Source organism: Myotis davidii, unplaced genomic scaffold (genome assembly GCF_000327345.1).
Source record: "Myotis davidii unplaced genomic scaffold, ASM32734v1 scaffold1073, whole genome shotgun sequence".
Classification (NCBI taxonomy): domain Eukaryota; kingdom Metazoa; phylum Chordata; class Mammalia; order Chiroptera; family Vespertilionidae; genus Myotis; species Myotis davidii.
This window is the reverse complement of record NW_006285113.1, coordinates 406,816-426,149: the sequence shown is the minus strand read 5'-3', so window position 1 is coordinate 426,149 and position 19,334 is coordinate 406,816. Positions and strand designations below refer to the sequence as shown.

General features: G+C 47.3%; 1 protein-coding gene across 1 annotated transcript in view; it reads left to right on the top strand.

Moving 5' to 3' along the window:
• NUDT3 (nudix hydrolase 3) overlaps window positions 1–18,837 on the top strand; it is an 89,215-nt gene extending 70,378 nt beyond the window's left edge. Inside the window, exon 5 of the mRNA XM_015558682.1 lies at window positions 11,375–18,837. Coding sequence (XP_015414168.1) covers window positions 11,375–11,514 — 140 coding nt within the window. The 3' untranslated portion in view covers window positions 11,515–18,837. The remainder of the gene's footprint in view (window positions 1–11,374) is intronic.
• Window positions 18,838–19,334: the final 497 nt, after the last annotated feature.

The window sequence follows — 19,334 nt, the reverse complement described above, 5'->3', positions numbered from 1 at the left end:
TTTTCTCTCATCATTGATGTTACTCTTTCTCCCTCTCCCTCTCCCTTCCTCTCTGAAATCAATTAAAAAATATATCCTCCTATTATGTATCCTCTTTAAAAAATACACACACACTAGTGGCCTGGTGCACAGATTTGTGCACATTGAAAGGAAATTAATTGGAAGAAATATTTTAATATCGCTATTCACCCTTTCTCTATAATAGAAGTGTCAGAGATGAAAGAAAATTAGTAAAATGTATATGAAAAGAATATATAAATTGATTAATAAATAATAACATGATATAACAACAACAAAGACATGATATAAAAACATTGATAAAAGAATGACTGATAAATTTATTAAACTTATTCTAATGTCTCCCTGTATACCACATTAAGAGTAAAAACACTTTCAGAGTGCTTGACTAATTTCCCATGATAAAGTATTTGCAACTTTAACATTAACGGCACACACTCTTCGAACTCGAGAGAAAACAACATGTAACTGACCATGTCCGAAAACGGGTTCAGGTAGGAATATTCCTACTCTGTCTAGAGTTTGTCCTTGTGATTTATTAATAGTCATTTGCAAATGCTGGCATCACGGAAACTGTCTTCTAATTAATTTAAATGGGAGGCCAGTGTCAGACGGGGATCGACAACGACAGATCGAAACACACATGTGCAGTTAGCGCCAGCAAGAGCCTTATATGCATCGCGCATGCATAAGTCAATGTTTATTTTTAAATTGCCAGTGTGTGCTCATATGTACTGGCCAGTCGGACGGACGGACGGTGGTCACTTGGCCATATATATGTCCCAGTGCACAGATTCATGCACATCGAAATGAAATTAATTAGAAGAAATATTTTAATATCACTATAAGCCCTTTCTCGATAATAGAAGTGTCAACCAAATTCATGACCGACAATGACAGATCAAAACAGATGCATGTGTTTGGCGCCAGCAAGAGCTTTATATGTATCACACATGCATGAGTCAACTTAGCCTTTTATAGATGTAGAATAAACTTGCTTAATTAGACCTGCTTTCTGATTTAGCTAAATTTTTTCCAGCCCAGTGAAGCATCCCAACTTCTCTTTCAGGTAATTCGCAGTAACACAGCAGTAAATATCAACACGAAGCAGATTATTATTGTAGATCGCGCAGGGAGAACAAAGGGTAAAATATTTAGCTATAGTAGTGTTTGAGTGTATTCTACACAGTGAGAAAACCTGAAGTCATTTTCAAGGTCCACCATTTCTTTTTCAGTCGGGTCAAGTTTCTAAGCTTTCCAAATCTCTGTTTTCTGGCTAGTGAAAAGAAAATAGGATTCCACCAAGTCTCCTATCTACCTACTCTAGGACTTCTGTGAGGATCAAATGAGATGAGGCATGGGAAAATGCTTCACAAACATTTGGTTAAACTGTACAATGTTTGCACCTGGCTATAAAGCAAGTCGAGTTCCTGGGCTGAGGAAACTCCAAAGAGGCTAGTCACTAGGGAGAGGAAGTCGGGCATTGCTATGTGACGTCATTACCCAGTGCCCACAGTCACCGTTTCTGGGCTGAGCTGGGCTGCATTTTGCACGCTGGGGTCTTGGCAGTGTTGGCTGCGATTTGGTGGGGTGTCGCTCTGAAGTGGTGGCGGGGCCTGTGTCCCATTAGGGGGAAGCTGAGTGTTGGTTTGTCGGTGCCAGGTCCATGGTGCCGTTTATTTTTAAATGGCCGGTACGCATCATAGCAGCCCCGGCATTGAGCATCTGCCCCCTGGTAGTCAGTGGGCGTCATAGCTACCGGGTCAGACAGACAGACACTTAACCTTAGATAAATAGATAGATAGATAGAGTATGTCCCATGTCCCGCGTGGTTCAGGGTTTGGGCTCTGGAGAAGGGGCCGCGTGCAAATGACAGAGACGAGACAAAAAATAATAATTTGGAAATTGGGGGGCCAGGCGGGAGCCCATCCCAAGAGGAAGGACTCCACTTGTGCTCAGGCCTTGCCATCCTTTTATTCAGTTTGGGACACACCCATAGCCCTTAGGCAGGCAATTCCAGTAACAGACTATCTTATCAGTAAGGATTTACATGACTGTCTGGTGGGGACATTGCTTCGGCTACCATTGTCTGGACTAAACAGTGGGTGCATAGCTCTGACCTTTGCCAGTGTTCAGGGGTCACTAGCCTTCCAGGTTCCTTATTCACACCTCTCTGCTAGTGAAGACAGTGGGCGGCTTCCCACAATAGATAGATTGACTGACTTCAGAGAGGAATGGAGAGGGAGAGAAAGATAGAAACATCAATAATGAGAGAGAATCATTGATTGGCTGCCTCCTGCACCTGCTGGGGATCAAGCCTGGCAGCCCAGGTATTTGCCCTGACTGGGAATCGAACCATAACCTCCTGGCTCATAGGTCGACACTCAATCACTGAGCCATGCCAGCTGGGCAATAGGAGGGCATATTTAATAAAACAAGCATGTCTATTTTTGAACTTGTGAAAGCACAGTAAAACCTCAATATAACAGACTAATTGGGCGAAGTGGTGTCTGTTAAAGCTGTAAGTCTGTTATATAATAAAGTAGGTGTTCCGAAGGCATATGTTAAAAAATTGGCAAATAAGTTAACCTGTTTTTACTTATATACTAGTATACACATTGGTGTAATTAAAATTAAGTATGCATGAAAAGTTTAATGTCACAGAAAAGTTTTCTATGTGTATTACAGTAATTTTACATTTATACTGAATAGGCCCAGTAAATGTGTCCATTCACCAGTCACCTTGAGTAAACAAATTCACATGGCTGGGGCAAGGCTTAGTGCAAGTCAAACATTGGGCAGCAGGGCTTGAAACTGCTGCAAAACCCTGGAAGGTGTGTCTCAGCGAATAGAGCATCATCCTGTGTTCCGAAGGGTCTCAGGTTTGATTCCTGGACAAGAGCAGGTACCTGGGTTGCAGACTCAATCCCAAGTCCCAGTCTGGGTTCTTATAGGAAGCAGCCAATTGATGAATTTCTTTCACTTCGATGTTTTTCTCTCTCCCCCTCTCTCCCCGCCTCACTTTCCCCTCTCTACCTCCCCCTCTCCCACTTTCCCTCCCTCCCTCCCTCCCTCCCACTCTCTCTAAAAATCAATGGGAAAAATAACCTCGGGCCCTGGCTGGTGGTTCAGTGGTTAGAGCATCGACCTGTGCACCAAAGGGTCTAGGGTTTGACACCCGGTCAAGGGCATGTGCCTCAGTTGCAGGTTTCCCAGCTCTGGTCAGGCTGCATGCAAGAGGCAGCCAATCAATGTATCCCTCTCATGTCGATGTTTCTTTCTCTTTCCCCCTCCTCCCTTCCTTCCATCTCTCTCTCTAGAAATAAATGGGAAAAATATCTTCAGGTGAGGATAAAAGAAATCCTCAGGTGAGGATTAACAACAAAAAACTGCTACAGAAAGTCACGCCACACAACAGAACCAGTTACCTCGAGAGGCAGTATGATCAGATCAGTATGATCATCTGCTAATCATTCACCAAACACTGTTTATCAGCAGTGACTCTTGGATGTAATATGTAGTTGGCTATAGTTGTAGGTATGTAATATTCATGTTGGCAAAATTCAGTGTTTTTTTTCTACATATGGCCTATTTGCTGAAATTTGTTAAAAATAATACAAAAAACATCTGTCAATTTAATTATAAGCGAATCTTAGTTAAAAGTATTTTTAAATTAACAAGGTGTTAATTTTCACATATGACATACAGACCAGAAATTCTGTCCATTAAATCCGGTCTGTTAAATCAAATTCCGCAAAATCAAGTGTTTGCTTTATTTTGAAATGTATAAAAGGAAGCTAAAGTTGGGTACATGGTCAGCAAATAGAAACATGGCCCATAAAAATAGGAAATGTTTTTAAAACTAAATTGGATTCTCCTCCACAATGCCAGGCCCACTGCTGGCCACAGAACCCCCAGGGTAGAGCAGGACCTTGTGCTACTTACTCTGGTTGTCAGAGAAAACTGTTGGCCTGGTGGTGTGAGTTCCTCTCCAGAGCCATTTAGTAGATGAGAGCATTGGAAGTAGGTTTCAATTATATCTATTCTAGAGGCCCCATGCATGAAATTCTGCAAGAGTAGGCCTTCCTTCCCCAGCTGCCAGCACCAGATTCCCTCTGGCATCTGCCCAGGCTTCCCTCGAAGCTCCGGATCAGACGTATGTTCTAATTAGCATATTACACTTTTATTATTATAGAAGCATATTATGCTTTTATTAGATTACCCTTCAGTCACCTGGCTTTCTCCTAAAGAGCTGTTTGCTTTGATCTCTGAGATCACTATTGTGTTTATGTCTTTGAACTAAAAACTTAGGTGATTTATTGGTTGGTTCATGGTTTAATCTTTTCCCTCTGAACACATGTATATTCCAGAAAAGTGATATTGATTTAATTTCTGTTTTAAGTTGGCAAACAGACAAAACACTTGCCAATACCTCTGCCTTTATTGTTAGTGTGTGCTTTGCTACCAGGCCCCTCACACTGCTACTGTGGGCATGTCATAGCCCTTTAGCTTTCCATGGCTGTGTGTCTGGTAAGGGTGTGATATGCTTAAGTAAAGGAATTCAGTGGGGAGTAATTGAAAATAGACTCCTGGACAGCTGAGGTTGGGGGCTGAGGGAGGTAGAGGTAGTGTGGCGTGGTCCTGTCCACAGAGCCCTCTGCCTGGCAGGAGTCACACTGTGATAGGAATTTTTAGGTACCACTGCACTATTAATACCCAAAAAGCCTTTCACCTGTGCTCCCACTCCTGAGAATTGACCCTGATGAAGTCATCTACCCGTGGTCGGCAAACTGCGGCTTGCGAGCCACATGCGGCTCTTTGGCCCCTTGAGTGTGGCTCTTCCACAAAATACCATGTGCGGGCTCGCACGTACAGTGCGATTGAAACTTCGTGGCCCATGCGCAGAAGTCGGTTTTTGGCCTGGGCGAGTCTATTTTGAAGAAGTAATGTTGATATTTGGCTCTGTTGACTGATGAGTTTGCCAACCACTGATCTAAACTATGGTGAATAAGCCCAGCCGGTACGGCTCAGTGGTTGAGCATCACCCTATGAACCAGGAGGTCAGGGTTCAATTCTTGGTCAGGGCATATGCCCAGGTTTCGGGCTTGATCCCCAGAGTGGAGCATGCAGGAGGCAGCTGGTCAGAGATTCTCTCTCATCATTGATGTTTCTCTCTCTCTACCCCTCCCCCTTCCTCTCTGAAATAAAAAAAATATATTTTTTAATAAAATAAAATATGGGGAATATGGTTATGAACCTTCATTTTTTAAAAAATCTTTATTGTTGAGAGTATTACAGATGTCACCTTTTTTTCCTCCCATTGGCACCCTCCACCCAGTCCCTACCCTACCCCAGGCCTTCACCACCCTATTATCTGTGTCCATAGGTAATATAATTATGCTATAAGATCTTTGGTTAGCCTGGCCAGTGTTGCTCAGTGGTTAAGTGTCAACCTATGAACCCGAGGTCACAGTTCAATTCCATCAGAGCACATGCCTGGGTTACAGGCTCAATCCCCAGTAGGGGGTGTACAGGAGGCAGCCGATCAATGATTCTCTCTCATCATTGGTTTCTATTTGTCTCTCCCTCTTCCTTCCTCTCTGATATATATAAAGATCTTTTGGTTAATCTCTTCCCACACACCCCCTCACCCCTTCCCTCTGAGATTCATCAGTTGTTCCATGTTTCCATGCCTCTGATTCTATTTTATTCATCAGTTTATTTTGTTCATTACATTTCTTATTCATTTGATTTTTATATTGAATTGTTGATACACTAGTATATATATTTATTGCCATTTTATTATTTATTTTTTAATCTTTCTCTTCCTCCTCCTCCTCCCTTCTTCCTCTTTCTTTATTTTCTTCCCTCCTCCTCCTCCTTATTCTTTGTCTTCTTCTTCTTTGAAACTCTTTATCTGATTTTCAATTCTAAATGATAGCTTTTTCTGGGTAGAGTAATCTTGGATGTAGGTCCTTGCTGTTTATTCATCACTTTGACTATTTCTTGCCACTCCCTTCTGGCCTGCAAAGTTTCTGTTGAGAAATCAGCTGACAATTATATGGGCACTCCCTTGTAGGTAACTAACTGCTTTTCTCTTGCTGCTTTTAAGAGTCTCTCTTTGTCTTACACCCTTGGCATATTAATTATGATGTGTTTTATGTATGGGCCTCTTTGGGTTCCTCTATTTTTTTTACCAGGCAGGGGAAGCTTTCTGTCATTATTTCTTCAAATAGGTTTTTAATATCTAGGTCTCACCCCATAATTCGAATGTTGGTACTCTTGAAGTTGTCCCAGAGGCTCCTTACACTATCTTCTTATTTTTGGATTCTTTTTTCTTTTTGCTCTTCTGATTGGGTGTTTTTTGCTTCCTCATATTCCAAATCATTGATTTGATTTTTGGAATCCTCTACACTACTTTTGTATCCCTGTAAATTCTTCATTATTTCAGTTAGTGTATGCTTATTTTCTAAATGGTCCTTTTTCATGTCTTTGGTATTCTCACTAAGATCCTTGAAAATCTCACTAAGTCCCTAAACACTCTCATTAATTCCTTTATAGCTCTCATTAAGATCCTTGAGTAACCTTATAAGTATTATTTTGAACTCTGTATCCAGTAGTTTGCTTGCTTCCATTTCTTTCATTTGTAGTATATTTATTTGTCTCCACATTTTGGCTGCTTCCCTGTGTTTGTTCCTATGTATTAAGTAGAGCTATTAAGTCTCCTGGAATTGGTAGAGTGCCTTGTGTATTAGGTGTCCTGTAGGACCCCGTGGCTCATTCTCCCCAGTCACCTGAGCTGGGCACTCTATGTGGGCCCCTGTGTGGGCTGTGTGCACAGTCTTGTTGTAGTTGAACCTTGATTACTGTTGGCTTCACTGGAAGGAATTTACCTCCAAGCCACTTAGCTGTGAGGACCAGCAGTGTCTACAATGGAAGAGCTGCTGTGCAGGAGACACCCCTATGGAGCAGGACTTGCTTCAGTGGGTTTTTGTGCTCACTTAGTCTGCCCTTCAGTGTGTCACTTGTGGATGTTTAGAGTTGTAATCTGGTATGGTCTGAAGTTGTTCACCGAGTGCACTGGCTTTGGGGCCTCCCAGGAGGTGCAAAGTCAGCCACTGCCTGGAGCCACCTGGCAAGAGCTACAGAGAGAGATCTGCAGATAGCTGCTACTTGTTTTGGGCTAGGACGTGCCAGACGAGGCCCAGCTATGAAGCAAGGCAGGCTAGTGCTAGTGCCGGGTCTCAGGCCTTTTATTGATAGTTTTGACACCAGCTGCTGCTTATTTGAGAGATTTTAGCAAAGTCTGAAGCCTGAGCCAGGTCAGGCCATTCATATGGTAAAGCAGCTGCATACAGTTTGGGTGGGGCTGAAAATTGGATGGGGCAGGGTCTCAGGGATTCACTAGGCCTGAGTGAATAGTGTGGGCCAAGCTGATGGAAACTCAGATATAGCTGCCAGTCAGCTCTGCTGTGGGGTGAGGTCCCAGCACAGGAACAATGACCTCTGCGAGTACCCCTATCTGGGAGAAAGTCACCCCCAAGTTCCTGCCCTGGTGCCAGATAGTCCAGTTCCTCTCCATATGTCCCTGGATTCCCCAAAAGCAGCCGTCCGGCACTGGAGCTCAGAGGAAGTAGGATGGTGTACTAGTAAGTTTGTGCAAGGGCCCTTTAAGGGGAACACCTGGGACTCCAGCAGTTTTCATGTCACTCAACCACAGTCCCCGCTGGTTTTTACAGTCCAAAGTTACAGGGACTTCTCTTCCAAGCTCTGGAACCCTGGCCTAGTGTTCTGGTGTGGGGCTGGGACCCCTTGCTTCTCACGGGAGGCCTTGAAGATATCCCTTCAGATTAATAAAATGCCACACATGGGTACTGGATCAGCCCGTTTTGTGCCTCCGCCCCTCCTACCAGTCTCGATGTGCTTTCTTCCTTTTATTTTTTTAAATATATTTTTATTGATTTCGGAGAGGAAGGAAGAGGGAGAGAAATAGAAACATTAATGATGAGAGAGAATCATTGATCGGCTGCCTCCTGCACACCCTGTACTGGAGATCAGGCCCTCAACCCAGGCATGTGCCCTTGACTGGAATTGAACCCGGGACTCTTCAGTCCACAGGCTGATGCTCTATTCACTGAGTCAAACCAACTAGGGCATGTGCTTTCTTCTTTACTTTCTCTAGTTGTCGGACTTCCATTCAGCCAGATTTCAGGTGGTTCTGAATGATGGTTGTTCTATATTTCAGTTGTAATTTTTATGTGGTGTGGGAGGTGGCGAGTACAGGCATTTACCTGTGCCACTATCTTGGTTCCTAACCCAAGATCTTATGTCTATGAGCCTTTCTTCAGATGAGCCTTTTTCAGATGAAAAATTGGGTCCTAACTGTACAACTCAGTGAATGAGAAGTGATTTAAGGTACATTCATCTGAAGGAATGTTAAACACATACTTACAAGAGCTATTATCATGGGAAAGTGCTTACAAAATAGTGTTGGTGAATGAAAAAAAGCAGGGTATAGAATTATATATACACTAGTTAGAGCTACATTGAAATAGTAATTTGAAATGAAAACAAAAACGAGATACTGGTTTTCACCAAAAGAATTGCAGTGACCAACAAAAGGAAACAGTGCTGCCTAGGGTGTGTGAGACCAGCGCACCACCCACAGCGGGATTGTGGGCTGGGGTAGCCATCTTGGTAAGCATTTTGGCACTATGTATCATGAGCCCTTTAGAGTGAAATGTTTTATTCTTATAATCTCAGTTTTAAGGATCTTTCCCTGAGAAGTTAAAAAGAGAAAAACAGAGATAAAGATTTTTTCTAATTATAGTGTTATTTATAATTAAAATTACAGTATATTGATGTTCAATAAGGAAATGGTTATAATGGACTGTCATTAAATGTGTTTTTATTTATTTATTTATTTATTTATTTATTTATTTATTTATTTATTTATTGGTGTTAATCCTCAGCTGAGAATATTTTTTCCATTGATTTTTATTTCTCCCTACCGGGGTTGTGCCTGCACCCAAGGTACATGCCCTTGACTGGAATCAAACCCGGGACCCTTCAGTCCGCAGGCCGATTCTCTGTCCACTAAGCCAACCCAGTCAGGGCTTTCCATTGATTTTTAGAGAGAATGGAAAGGAAGGAGGGAAGGAGAGAGAGAGAGAGAAAAATCTATGTGAGAGAGACATATTGATAGATTGCCTCCGGCGTGCACCCAACCTAGGGCCAGGGATTGAACCTACAACCCAGACAGGTGTTCTTGACCTGAAATCGACCCCGTGACACTCTGGTGTTTGGTTCAGTGCTCTAACGAGTGAACACACCAGCCAGGGCAAATGTCATTTTTTTTAATAATGTGGAAAATGCTTAAGAGGCAGTATAAAGTAAAAAAGAAAACAAAAACTATAACAGTGATAGTAATAATAAAAAGGAACTCTTAATAGCATGTATTATGTGCCAGGTATTATTCAAATACTTTACATATTAATCCTCATAACAGACTTGTGAGATAGGTACTATTTATTATCTCTATGTTGTAGATGAGGAAAGTGGGGCACAGAGAGGTTCAGTAACTTGCCCAAAGCCTCACAGCTCATGAGAGAGCAGTGATGTGATTGAAGTCCAGCATATTAGTGGCAGCATCCATGTTCCCAACCCCAACATTGATTCTATCATAGCCTTTCAAGATTTGGAGCACCTTAATGCATGATCCAGTTACAGTTGTTTGTATACAGTATCTTTTTTAAATAGGACGAAAGGAAGAGCAAATACATTAAGGTATTGAGAAGGGTCATTTCTGGTTTAGAAGATTATGGGAAATCATATTATATTTTTATCCATTTTCCCGATGTTAAGCAATGATCTTTTAATAGAGAAAAAAATAATAAAGGATTTTAAAACATGTGTTAAGAGGAAGAACAAATAGGAGATGGATTGACTCCATGAAAGAAGTCATAGGCCTGCGTGTGCCTGGACAGGACAGTATGGATGGACAGAGCCAAGTCAATGGCATGTAACACATATTTTAAAAAAGAAAATAGCCCTGGCCAGTGTTTTCAGTGGTTAGAGCATCAGTGCAACCAGTCAATGTTTCTCACATTGATGTCTCTCTCTCTCTCTTCCCCCTCCCTCCCTCCTTCTCTCTCTCTCTCTCTCTCTCTCTGAAAAGAAAACAATGGAAAAAATATCCTCCAGAGAGGATTAACAAAAGAATAATAATAAAAAAAGAAAATAGACTGAAAAGTTAATAGTGATTGTGATAATTTTTTCATTTTCTAAAAGTGGTATTTTCTATTATATAGATACTAGAGGCCCAGTGCACAAATTCGTGCATGGTGGGGTCCCTCGGCCTGGCTGGTGATCAGAGCTGATCAGGGCTGTCTCGCCCAGTCCCAGTCAGGGTGATCAGGGCCAGTCAGCCAGGGGGAGGGACCGAGGGAGGTTGGCCAGACCCAGGAGGTTGGCTGTGGGAGTACATTGACCACCAGGGGGCAGCTCCTGCATTGAGTGTCTCCGCCCCCCCCCCCCCGTGTTGAGCATCTGCCCCTGGTGGTCAGTGCATGTCATAGCAACTGGTTGATCTGTTGTTTGGTCGCTTAGGCTTTTAAATATATAGATGTTACTCATATAAATTTTTAAAAGTAAATACCTGATTACAAGCTAGCCATCCTGGTAATTCTGGAAGCTTGTGGCTCAGGTTGTTTTTTGCAGGAGAGGAGGATGTTGGCTGGGCTTCAGTCTCTTACCAGCATGCCAAGGAGGCCCCATGGCCAAGGAGCACAGGGGGAAACCACTGGCCTTGGTTCTCTGGAGGGCGGAGCCTATGGTTACTGTCAGCTCCTCAGTTTTCAGATTTCTTCCCTATCTTCTGCATGAGCATTTGTACAGTATCTTCTTTTTGTTCTTTTTTTTTTGTTGTTGCTAATCCTCAGCCGAGGATATTTTTCCATTGATATTTTTAGAGAGAGTGAAAGGGACGGGGAGAGAGAGAGAAAAACATCTGTGTGAGAAAGACACATTGTTCGGTTGCCTTCCGCATGTGCCCCGACCAGGGCCAGGGATCTAGCCTGCAACTGAGGTATGTCCAAGCCTGGAATCGAACCTGGAACCCGTCAGTCTGCAGGCTGAGGCTCTATCCACTGAGCCAAACCAGCTATGGCTGTACAGTATTTTAAGCATATAAAGTGTGTTTGCATTACTCTTATAAGAAAATGTATCTATAATACATGTTTTGAAAATGTTGACAAACATTACTTTTATTTCCTTCTGCATTTTCTCAAAACTTAGAAGATTAGAAACCTGTTGTTGTTTCCCGGGTGTCCTGATCTTTTTCTGTGTGCCTCCGCAGGAAGGAAGCGGGAGTGGTTTAAGGTGGAAGAGGCCATCAAAGTGCTGCAGTACCACAAGCCCGTGCAGGCATCATATTTTGAGACGTTGAGGCAAGGCTACTCCGCCAACAACGGCACCCCGGTCATGGCCATCAGATGACTGAAGACCTGGAAGAGGGTGGAATTGGAAACCAGACTGAGTGCAGACCTTCCCTCTCTCCCTTCTCTCCTCCCTCTCCTCACAGGCCTCCTCTCTCAAATAAGGCATGGCGGCAGAGAAAGGGCTCGGTGATGATGTTGCTGTTTGGTGTTATGTGATGGGCTTTTCTTCTCAGTTGGGGGGTGATGTGTAAGTCCTTCTGTGCATGAGCTGCCTCCCTGTTCACACCCTGCGTTCTCAGAGGCAAGCAGCTATCCTCTGCCTCGGGTTCTGAGGGTTCCGTCTGTCGCATCCTGGCCCTGGCCAGGCTCTCTTCTTCGATTTTTAAATTTTTTTAAATTAAAAGATACCAATACGAGATGAAATTTTTCAAGAATGTGCTCGTAATGTGCTCTTCTGCCCAGTGGTTGGTCCCTTTCACTACAGGGTACATTTATCTACACATTATATACTGGGCATATAATATGTAAATAAGTGACTTTTAGAAGAGGAATTTAACTGTTTAAATGTTTCAAGATTTTGTTTTGTTTTTTAATTTGGGGCGTTCTGAAACAGCCTCACAATTTGTTTTCTTTTAATGTTAGTGACTAGACCAGTTCCCTGCCCCTCCTCTTCCCCAGTCACCACTGCAGTGAGCGGGCCGGGGGAGCACAGCCACGTCGCAGCACCCGGATGCATGGCCTTTCTCCTCGCAGCTGTTCCGGGCCCGGGAGGAACCGGGAAGAAACCTCGTTCCTTTTTAGTACCAAGCCAGGAGCAAATGGCCTCCGCTCAGATCCAGGAAGCAGTGACAGAAATGGAATTCCTCCCTGCGTGTTGACAATAGGGGTTTGAACTGGGTTCTTGGGATTACTTTCCAAAAACTGGAGCGTCGGGCCCCGTTCCTGTCCTGCTGGTTTGGGGTTTTTTCCGTCATGCTGCTGCTCACCGACATAGCCTCTCCTGTGCGTCCACGCCATTGCATGCGGGCTGGGTCTGGCCTGTGTGCTGAGCAGCCAGCTGTCCTCAGTAAGTGCAGCTGCGCAGCCCTTCCCCGCCCAGGTAGCCATGCTAAGTCCCGAAACGTACGCAGGAAGGCAGTCCGGGTTTTGCTTGTCTTTGTAAGGTCATAGCACTTGCAAGTGCCCCATGAGCATGCTCAGAAACACTGCATGTGTCTCCCCCGCGGTGTAAGGGCCGCGATGTGGCAGAGTGCGTAACGCTTGCTAGGACAGGTACACAGTGCACTGGCTCCCTGCAAACTCCTGTTGGGTTTGATACAGGTCTTCTGCTGCTTCATTTGCAGTTGTGTTGTCTAGTTGGGAAGTCGGGGTCTGAAATCTGGAGTCGGGTGGGGAGGCACTGTTCAGCCCCTGGCTTGGGAAAGGAGCTTGTTGCCATACCCTCAGTGGCATCTCCTTTGTCAAAACACAGCCAAGATGTGAAATTAGAATCGTAGTTCTTTATTTAAAAATTCTAATAAATACTCAAACTTTGAAAAGCTTTTGCTTTTCCCTCCCACTAGAAGAATCTAATGTATCTGTTTGGCCTGTATCGTGTAGTTTTCAGCATTTGGGGGGTGTCAGTTGGTGAATTTAAATTTTGCTATCCCCTCAGTTCGCATCTTTTCTCCGAGTCTTAAACACAGAACCGCCGGCAGTGTCCTTCGTACCGTCCCCTCTGGGAAAGGAGCTCTATCCCCAAGGAAGGGTCCAGCCGATAGAGACAGCAGATGGATTGTCTAACTCACGGTTCACGTCCTCCTCGAAGACGGACACAGACACTGCTGCTTACGGCCTGACTTCGGGCATTGGAGGTTCTGTTGAGATACCTGCAGGGACATGAAATAAGTTCAGCCAACCACTGTGTGGAATCCCAGAAGCACCTTCTCCAAGTGCTCCTCCCTTTGGGAGGTGGATGGAGGTGCTTTTCCAGAGCAGTCGGTGCCTGGGAACGAACGGCAGCATATAGTGACTGGGGTCCGTGGTCTGGGCAGGCTTCTGGGCGAGAACAGCACTGTCCTGCGAAGCCCAGCTCGGGTTGGTGGTGGTGTCTTTGGGCCAGGAAGGTGGGCTGTGCCAAGGAATATTGCTCAGCGACATGAGTGGGTGCTGTGAACTCAGTTAACGAGAGAGCGTGCGCTGTTTGCATGACTGACCGCAGGAGGCTTTGTCCAGCGGTGTTGTCCGTGTGGCACCGGGGTTCTGATGAGCAGGGACTAGTGTGGCCCCCGGCACTGCGAACACTGGCTGCCGTGACTGCACTCACAGTCCTTTTGTGTTATCTCCCCAGAGAAAGGAAGGGAGAAACAAGAAACCACAGAAAGTGCCCTACTTGCAAAATTCTTTATTGACACCAGTTTGCCATTAGTTCTGCCGATAGAAACAGGTGTGTGTGTCCAGGGCAGAGACCACCTCTCTCACAGGGAGTCTGCATGCTCTGGATTCTGGCATCGCCTGAGCGTCCAGCCGAGGCCACACCCTCAGGATGGAGAAGGGTAGTAGTGGGTCTTTAAATTCACATTTGTGTTTAGTTTGTAGATTGCAGCCATTGGGGAAACACAAGTGAGGTCATGCCATCCTCATGGACCAGGATGTGTGTGTGTGTGTGTGTGTGTGTGTGAAAGAGAGAGAGAGAGAGAGCTACTCTCAGGAGTCAGATGTGTGAGTTTTTTTTTTAATGTTTTCATTTTTTAGAGAGAGAGAGAGAGAGAGAGAGAGAAGCCTGGGTGTGAGAAGCATGTGTTGGATTGTTGGTGGCCTTCCCGAGCAGGGCAGCAAATGAGACAGGAGTCGAGCTTTCTCACAGCAGACGTACAGGACGGACACATTAATGAATTGACTTGTTTTTACAAGTGTCTGCTGCCCGGTGCCCTGCATAGAGAGGGCTCCGTCACTGAGTCTGAGCTGAGCCCTGGGGAGGGTCAAAGCGGTGCGGTGCTGCCCCCCTCGCATGGCATGCAGTGCCTGGGCCGCGGCTCCGGCCGTGGGGCGTGCTGTGGGCGTAGGGCACTGGGCCTGACTCCCCAGCCTCTGGGGAGCGGGGTCACTGCCCTCTGAGAGTGTTTGCAGCGGTTTTGTAAACATGTTGCTACAGAGTCAAGTTCCTTCATGGCAAAAAAAATACTTTCTGTTCTGCTTTGGAGTCAGCCCTGTGCGTTCTCAGTCTTGTTTGGAAGAAAAGGTTCCAGGAAGGACCGTCCTCCTCCCTCTCCCCCCCTTTCTCTTCTCCACGGACAGTGTCGTGGAGGCCTGGCCTCTGCCGGAGGACTGGCCGTCTCCTGTGGGGCTTGTGTGCGTGGCGAGGGCCGTGCTGGACTCGCTCCCGTTTCCATCTGGCCTAGAGTCGCTAGCACCGCGGCGGCCTCCCCACCTGATCTCTTTTTTAAACAGCTTAGCCTGAGCCACGTTTTTTTAGTTTACAGGAAGGATTTCATAACAATGTGATTTTGCCACAACTGTGATTTGTAATGTCCTGAAGTGCTCTGTAAGCCTGTCGCAGTTGAGAGTAGGTTTAGAATTAGAAGAGATGCCTGCAGAACCTCCAGTGGGATGCAGTTCTGCCTTAAGAGAAATGAGGGTTAGCGACCATTGACGAGATAGCGTCAGCCTGGGCACGACTGCATTGCAGAAAGTAACCCACATTGACCAGAAACAGTGGAGACATCAGGACAGTTAGGTCAGCAGCTCCTGGGCGGGGACACCATGTAATGGCGGTGAACCGTGCAGACACTTCTCTAGTTCTTACTCTTGAAGATGAGGAGGCCGGAACTGCGGCGGTGAGGTCACACGGCCTGGCCAGTCGCTTCCTGTGCGTCCTGCTGGGTGGCACCTCCTTCCCGGCTGCAGAGGCCGCTCCATCGGGCACCGCCTGGCTCGGAGCAGAGGGGACAGCGGCCCAGGGCCTGCCTCTCGCGGTCAGAGCTGTGCTCCGTGACACTTGAGATGTCACTGAAACAGTGGGACATGGAGATTGTCAGGTAGATTGTAAACGGAAGCACTGACTGCAGCCTGTCAGGAGCCCACTGTCCGAGTCGGGTCAGCTGCGGTCACAGCCTTGGGGCCCGGGGACTAGGCAGACTCCTCCACTCCTGCCTCGCGGCAGCGGCGCTTTCCCACCACGTTCTCGCCTGAGCTGATGCCCTTTCAAGGATGGGAGAGGCCTAAGCAGGACACCTGAGAAAATGACACCTCTCACCTTCAGATTAATCACATCATCTGTCCTCCAAGTCCCCTTAAAAATTAATAAAGAGAGAAGCAAAAATCCCATTGGGGTTGGTTCGGACAGGCTCCTTGTGCTGAGGCGAGTGGTCACCCGTGTGGTGCATCTGCAATGTGAAGTTTTCTAAGTAAAAAGGCATGTCTGCCTCTCCGAGGCTTCGCAATCGATCATTCACAGTGGCAATCAGCGAGCTTGAGCTTGTCTCAGAGTGAGACTGCTGGGCAGGGAGCTGCGGTTCGCTCAGAACCCAGCGTGCCCGGAGGCTGTGCTGGAGAGGAAATGAGATGGCGGGCTGTTCCTCCAGCAGTCAGTTGTTTCTGTGATTGCTCTAGGTTTCGTTCGGTTTACATTCCATTCTTAACCCCAAAGGGGCCATCAGAACACCAAAGGAGGCATTTAAAACCCTGGAGGTGGCCTTTAAAAGATACAGTAAAGCAGTGTTGTCGCTCCCTGGGCTCATCAGCCAGCCCAGAGGGAAGGTTTTGTTAATCATTGAGTTGAAGAGCTTTAAGACTGGTTCTGGAACAATTACATACTAAATTGCTTGCCATCTGTGGGTGTACCTGTGAGCGAACATCTTGACAGTCCAGTAAAACCACTCTGGGCTTGAGGTCCCATTTAGGTCAGAATCTTAAGTCTTTGTAATTCCTTAGGAAAACGCAAGATGCCCGATCCGATCCCGCTGCCGGCCGCCGCCTCCCCTCCGCTGTCCGGCAGGTGGGCGCAGCAGCTCACCTGCAGGAAGCGGTGTCCCACGCTTTCCTGGAAACCCCACGTAACTAACGCTGATGCGAGCCCGCCCGCTGAGCACTTTGTGCTGAACTGAAATGTCCCCTGACGCGGCTGCAGGCCCAGGCAGCCTCTTTGGTGTCCTGTTGAAAAAGGCCTCTCAGGCTCACTGGCACAGGACCCGAGAAGACATCTAGTTCTGGTTACTTGACTCCAGCAGCATAACAGACGTGACTTAACGCTGGGGAAGGTCGAGGCTCATTGTAGAGACACTGGGAGCCAGGACGGGTCTGCTCCACAGGAGCCTCCCGGGCAGAGGGGCAGTGAGGCCGTGGCAGCTTCCAGCGCTGAGTTCCAGAGGACTCCGGGGGCTTCTGCTCAGCCAGCAGGCAGGAGAGAGGGAAGGATCCCCACGGACATGGCAGAGGCTAGGCCACAGTGCAACCTGCCCGTCACCTTCCCACACGCTCAGAACCCGAGAGGCTCCCTCCAAATTCAAATTTGCTTCGGTGTCTGGTTTAGCCTGAGAACGTCACTCTTCGCTTCCGCCCGTGGGTGGACATGTGTGGACGCTGCTCAGGGCACAGCTGCATACGTGAGGCCAGGGCCAGGGGCCTAGTGTTGAGTTTAGCAGTTAGCCAATTAGAGTCGGTAACTCTATTGTAAAAGAAATACAGTATGTGGTGCGGTGTTGTAAATGTCAGGTCTGTATTTATTGTTTTGTGGTCTGAAAACTTTCAAACTGGTTTATAATCAAAAGGTTGGTGGTTAAAATAAGTAAAATGTCAGTACATCCAAGTACCAGTGTGCCCCGTGTGTGAGGACGTTCAGAGCATTGGAGGGTGTTGGGAGCTGTTATAAAAGTAAAGCAAGTGTCGGGCCTACCCAAGTGTGTTACTCCCAGAGAGCTTAGGCGCATCTTCATACTCGCTCTTGCCGGCCCAGCCTTTATTTCAAGGACTTTGTCTTCCGTCCCATCCAGTGAACGTGGTAGGGCGGGCTCTGAGGAGTAGGCAAGCCCTCGCCCTGTTTGCTCAGCTGCAGGGTTTGGTCTCCAAACAGCATAAGGTTTATTTAAGGTGATTCCTCACTAGGGTCACCTCCACTCCTTCATCTGCCCTGGACCATTCCAGCTCTAAAACACGAGGTTCGCATGCTTCCAAACCCTGCGGCGAGTTCATAAAGGTATTTCCAGGGAACCCTTTGGATTGAGGCCAAGCACCCAGGATGTATTGAGTTTGATTTTTTCCAAAGGACAGAAGTCTTAGTTGCTTCCCCGTGGTGTTCATCCATGTAACGGAGGCTCAAATGGCCAAGTCCAGTCAAGTCTCCAGAACTGAGAACCAGGGGCCTGTGTACCCAGGGGCCAGCTCCTGGGATCACCAGGCTCCTGGACGGTTCTGGTCCCACCAGAACTCTGCCGCTGTTCCTGTGCGTCGGGGTCACTCAGAAGCCCACGTGTCAGCCTTCCCGCCATCAGGTCGCTCGGACCGCTCTACCAAGTGGGAGTGTGTACCGTTTAGGCAGTGTGCTCGGGTTTGTACAAAGGGGAGAAAGTGGAGAGATCGGCAGAAATAACCCCAGATGAGCTCGGCAGAACGGGAATCCAGGGACCGGCGCTTGTACAGGAGGAGGTCCTCTAACCTCCTGGGACCTGGTGCTGCATTGTGAGTCAGTCTGCACCCCAATCCTAATGCACTCACTCCAGGACTTACGTTCCACCCATGGCTATATGGCCTCGTTTTCTGTTCCTTTTGTTTCCAAACAACCTTGCTTGGTGTTGCATGGAAACAGGTTTTCCTCCCTGCCCACCTAGGCCGCCTGCCCAGGCCCAGGCCCGGCCTCTTCCCTGTGTCTTCACAGCACCCTGAGGAAGACAGTGCCCCCAGCAGCCGTGGGGAGGGGGCTGCGGTCCACAGACACAAAGGGAACGGAGCTTTCCTGTTTCCCTTTCTCAAGCAGGGTTGCTGGGGCACCTTCACACCTCTCCTTACGGTGCTGTTAGCTGTGGAGGAGGGGAAAGAAAGGGGAACAGGGACCAGCACCAGGTTTGGGTCTGAGAGGTGCACAGCAGAGGTGAGTCCCACGCCCCCCTGTAACAGCAGGCCAGCCACATGTAACCATTCCCCTTCTCCCCTCAAGCGTCGGCTTATGTGGTGCCAGCAAGAGGGCACACAAACCCCTCCCCGCGGCCCAGAGCTTTGGTAGTGCCCCCGAAACTCCACCCCACATCCCACTTCTTTCTGTACAAATGCTTAAACCTGTGAGCGCGCTATTCCTCTCTCTGTTAATCAGTTTTCTTCTCCATTTGAGCTGTGGGAGAGGGAAGGGCATTGGAATCGTAGGTTGTAATCTTGTGCCAACCAATAAAAACCAGTATTTCATGCACATCCATGCTGGGTGTTGTGTCTTCTTTCTAGAGGTTTTCCTTGAGTCCTTCGCATCCGTCTCTGCTGGGTTTGGGGGCGTTGCCCCAGAGCTCACCTCTATCCCCGTGGATGGTTTGCTGTCCAGGGAGTCGAGGTGAGGGCTGGATCGGAGACCCCGGGGCAGACTGGCAATGCCCGTGCTGCAGGCAGGGATGAGCCACATCCCAGATAACTGGGGAGCATGAGAGAAGTGGCCCCCCGTGGAATCAGGAGGTGGGGGTGGGGGCTGTGGGGGGCTATGGGGGGCTGGGGTGGTGGTTGCAGACATGCGGTAGTAGGACCTCCAGGCAGAGGACAACCAGGGGCCATCGGGGGGGACAGCAGCAGTAAGTGCGCTGGGTCTCCAAGGCCTGAGGACAAGTGAGCATTTGAGCTGTAATGAGGAGTGAAGTGCAAGGAGGCCAAGTTACAGAGACCACGAGAGCCAGGCCAGGGAGTCTGGCTCCACACAGGTGATGACTT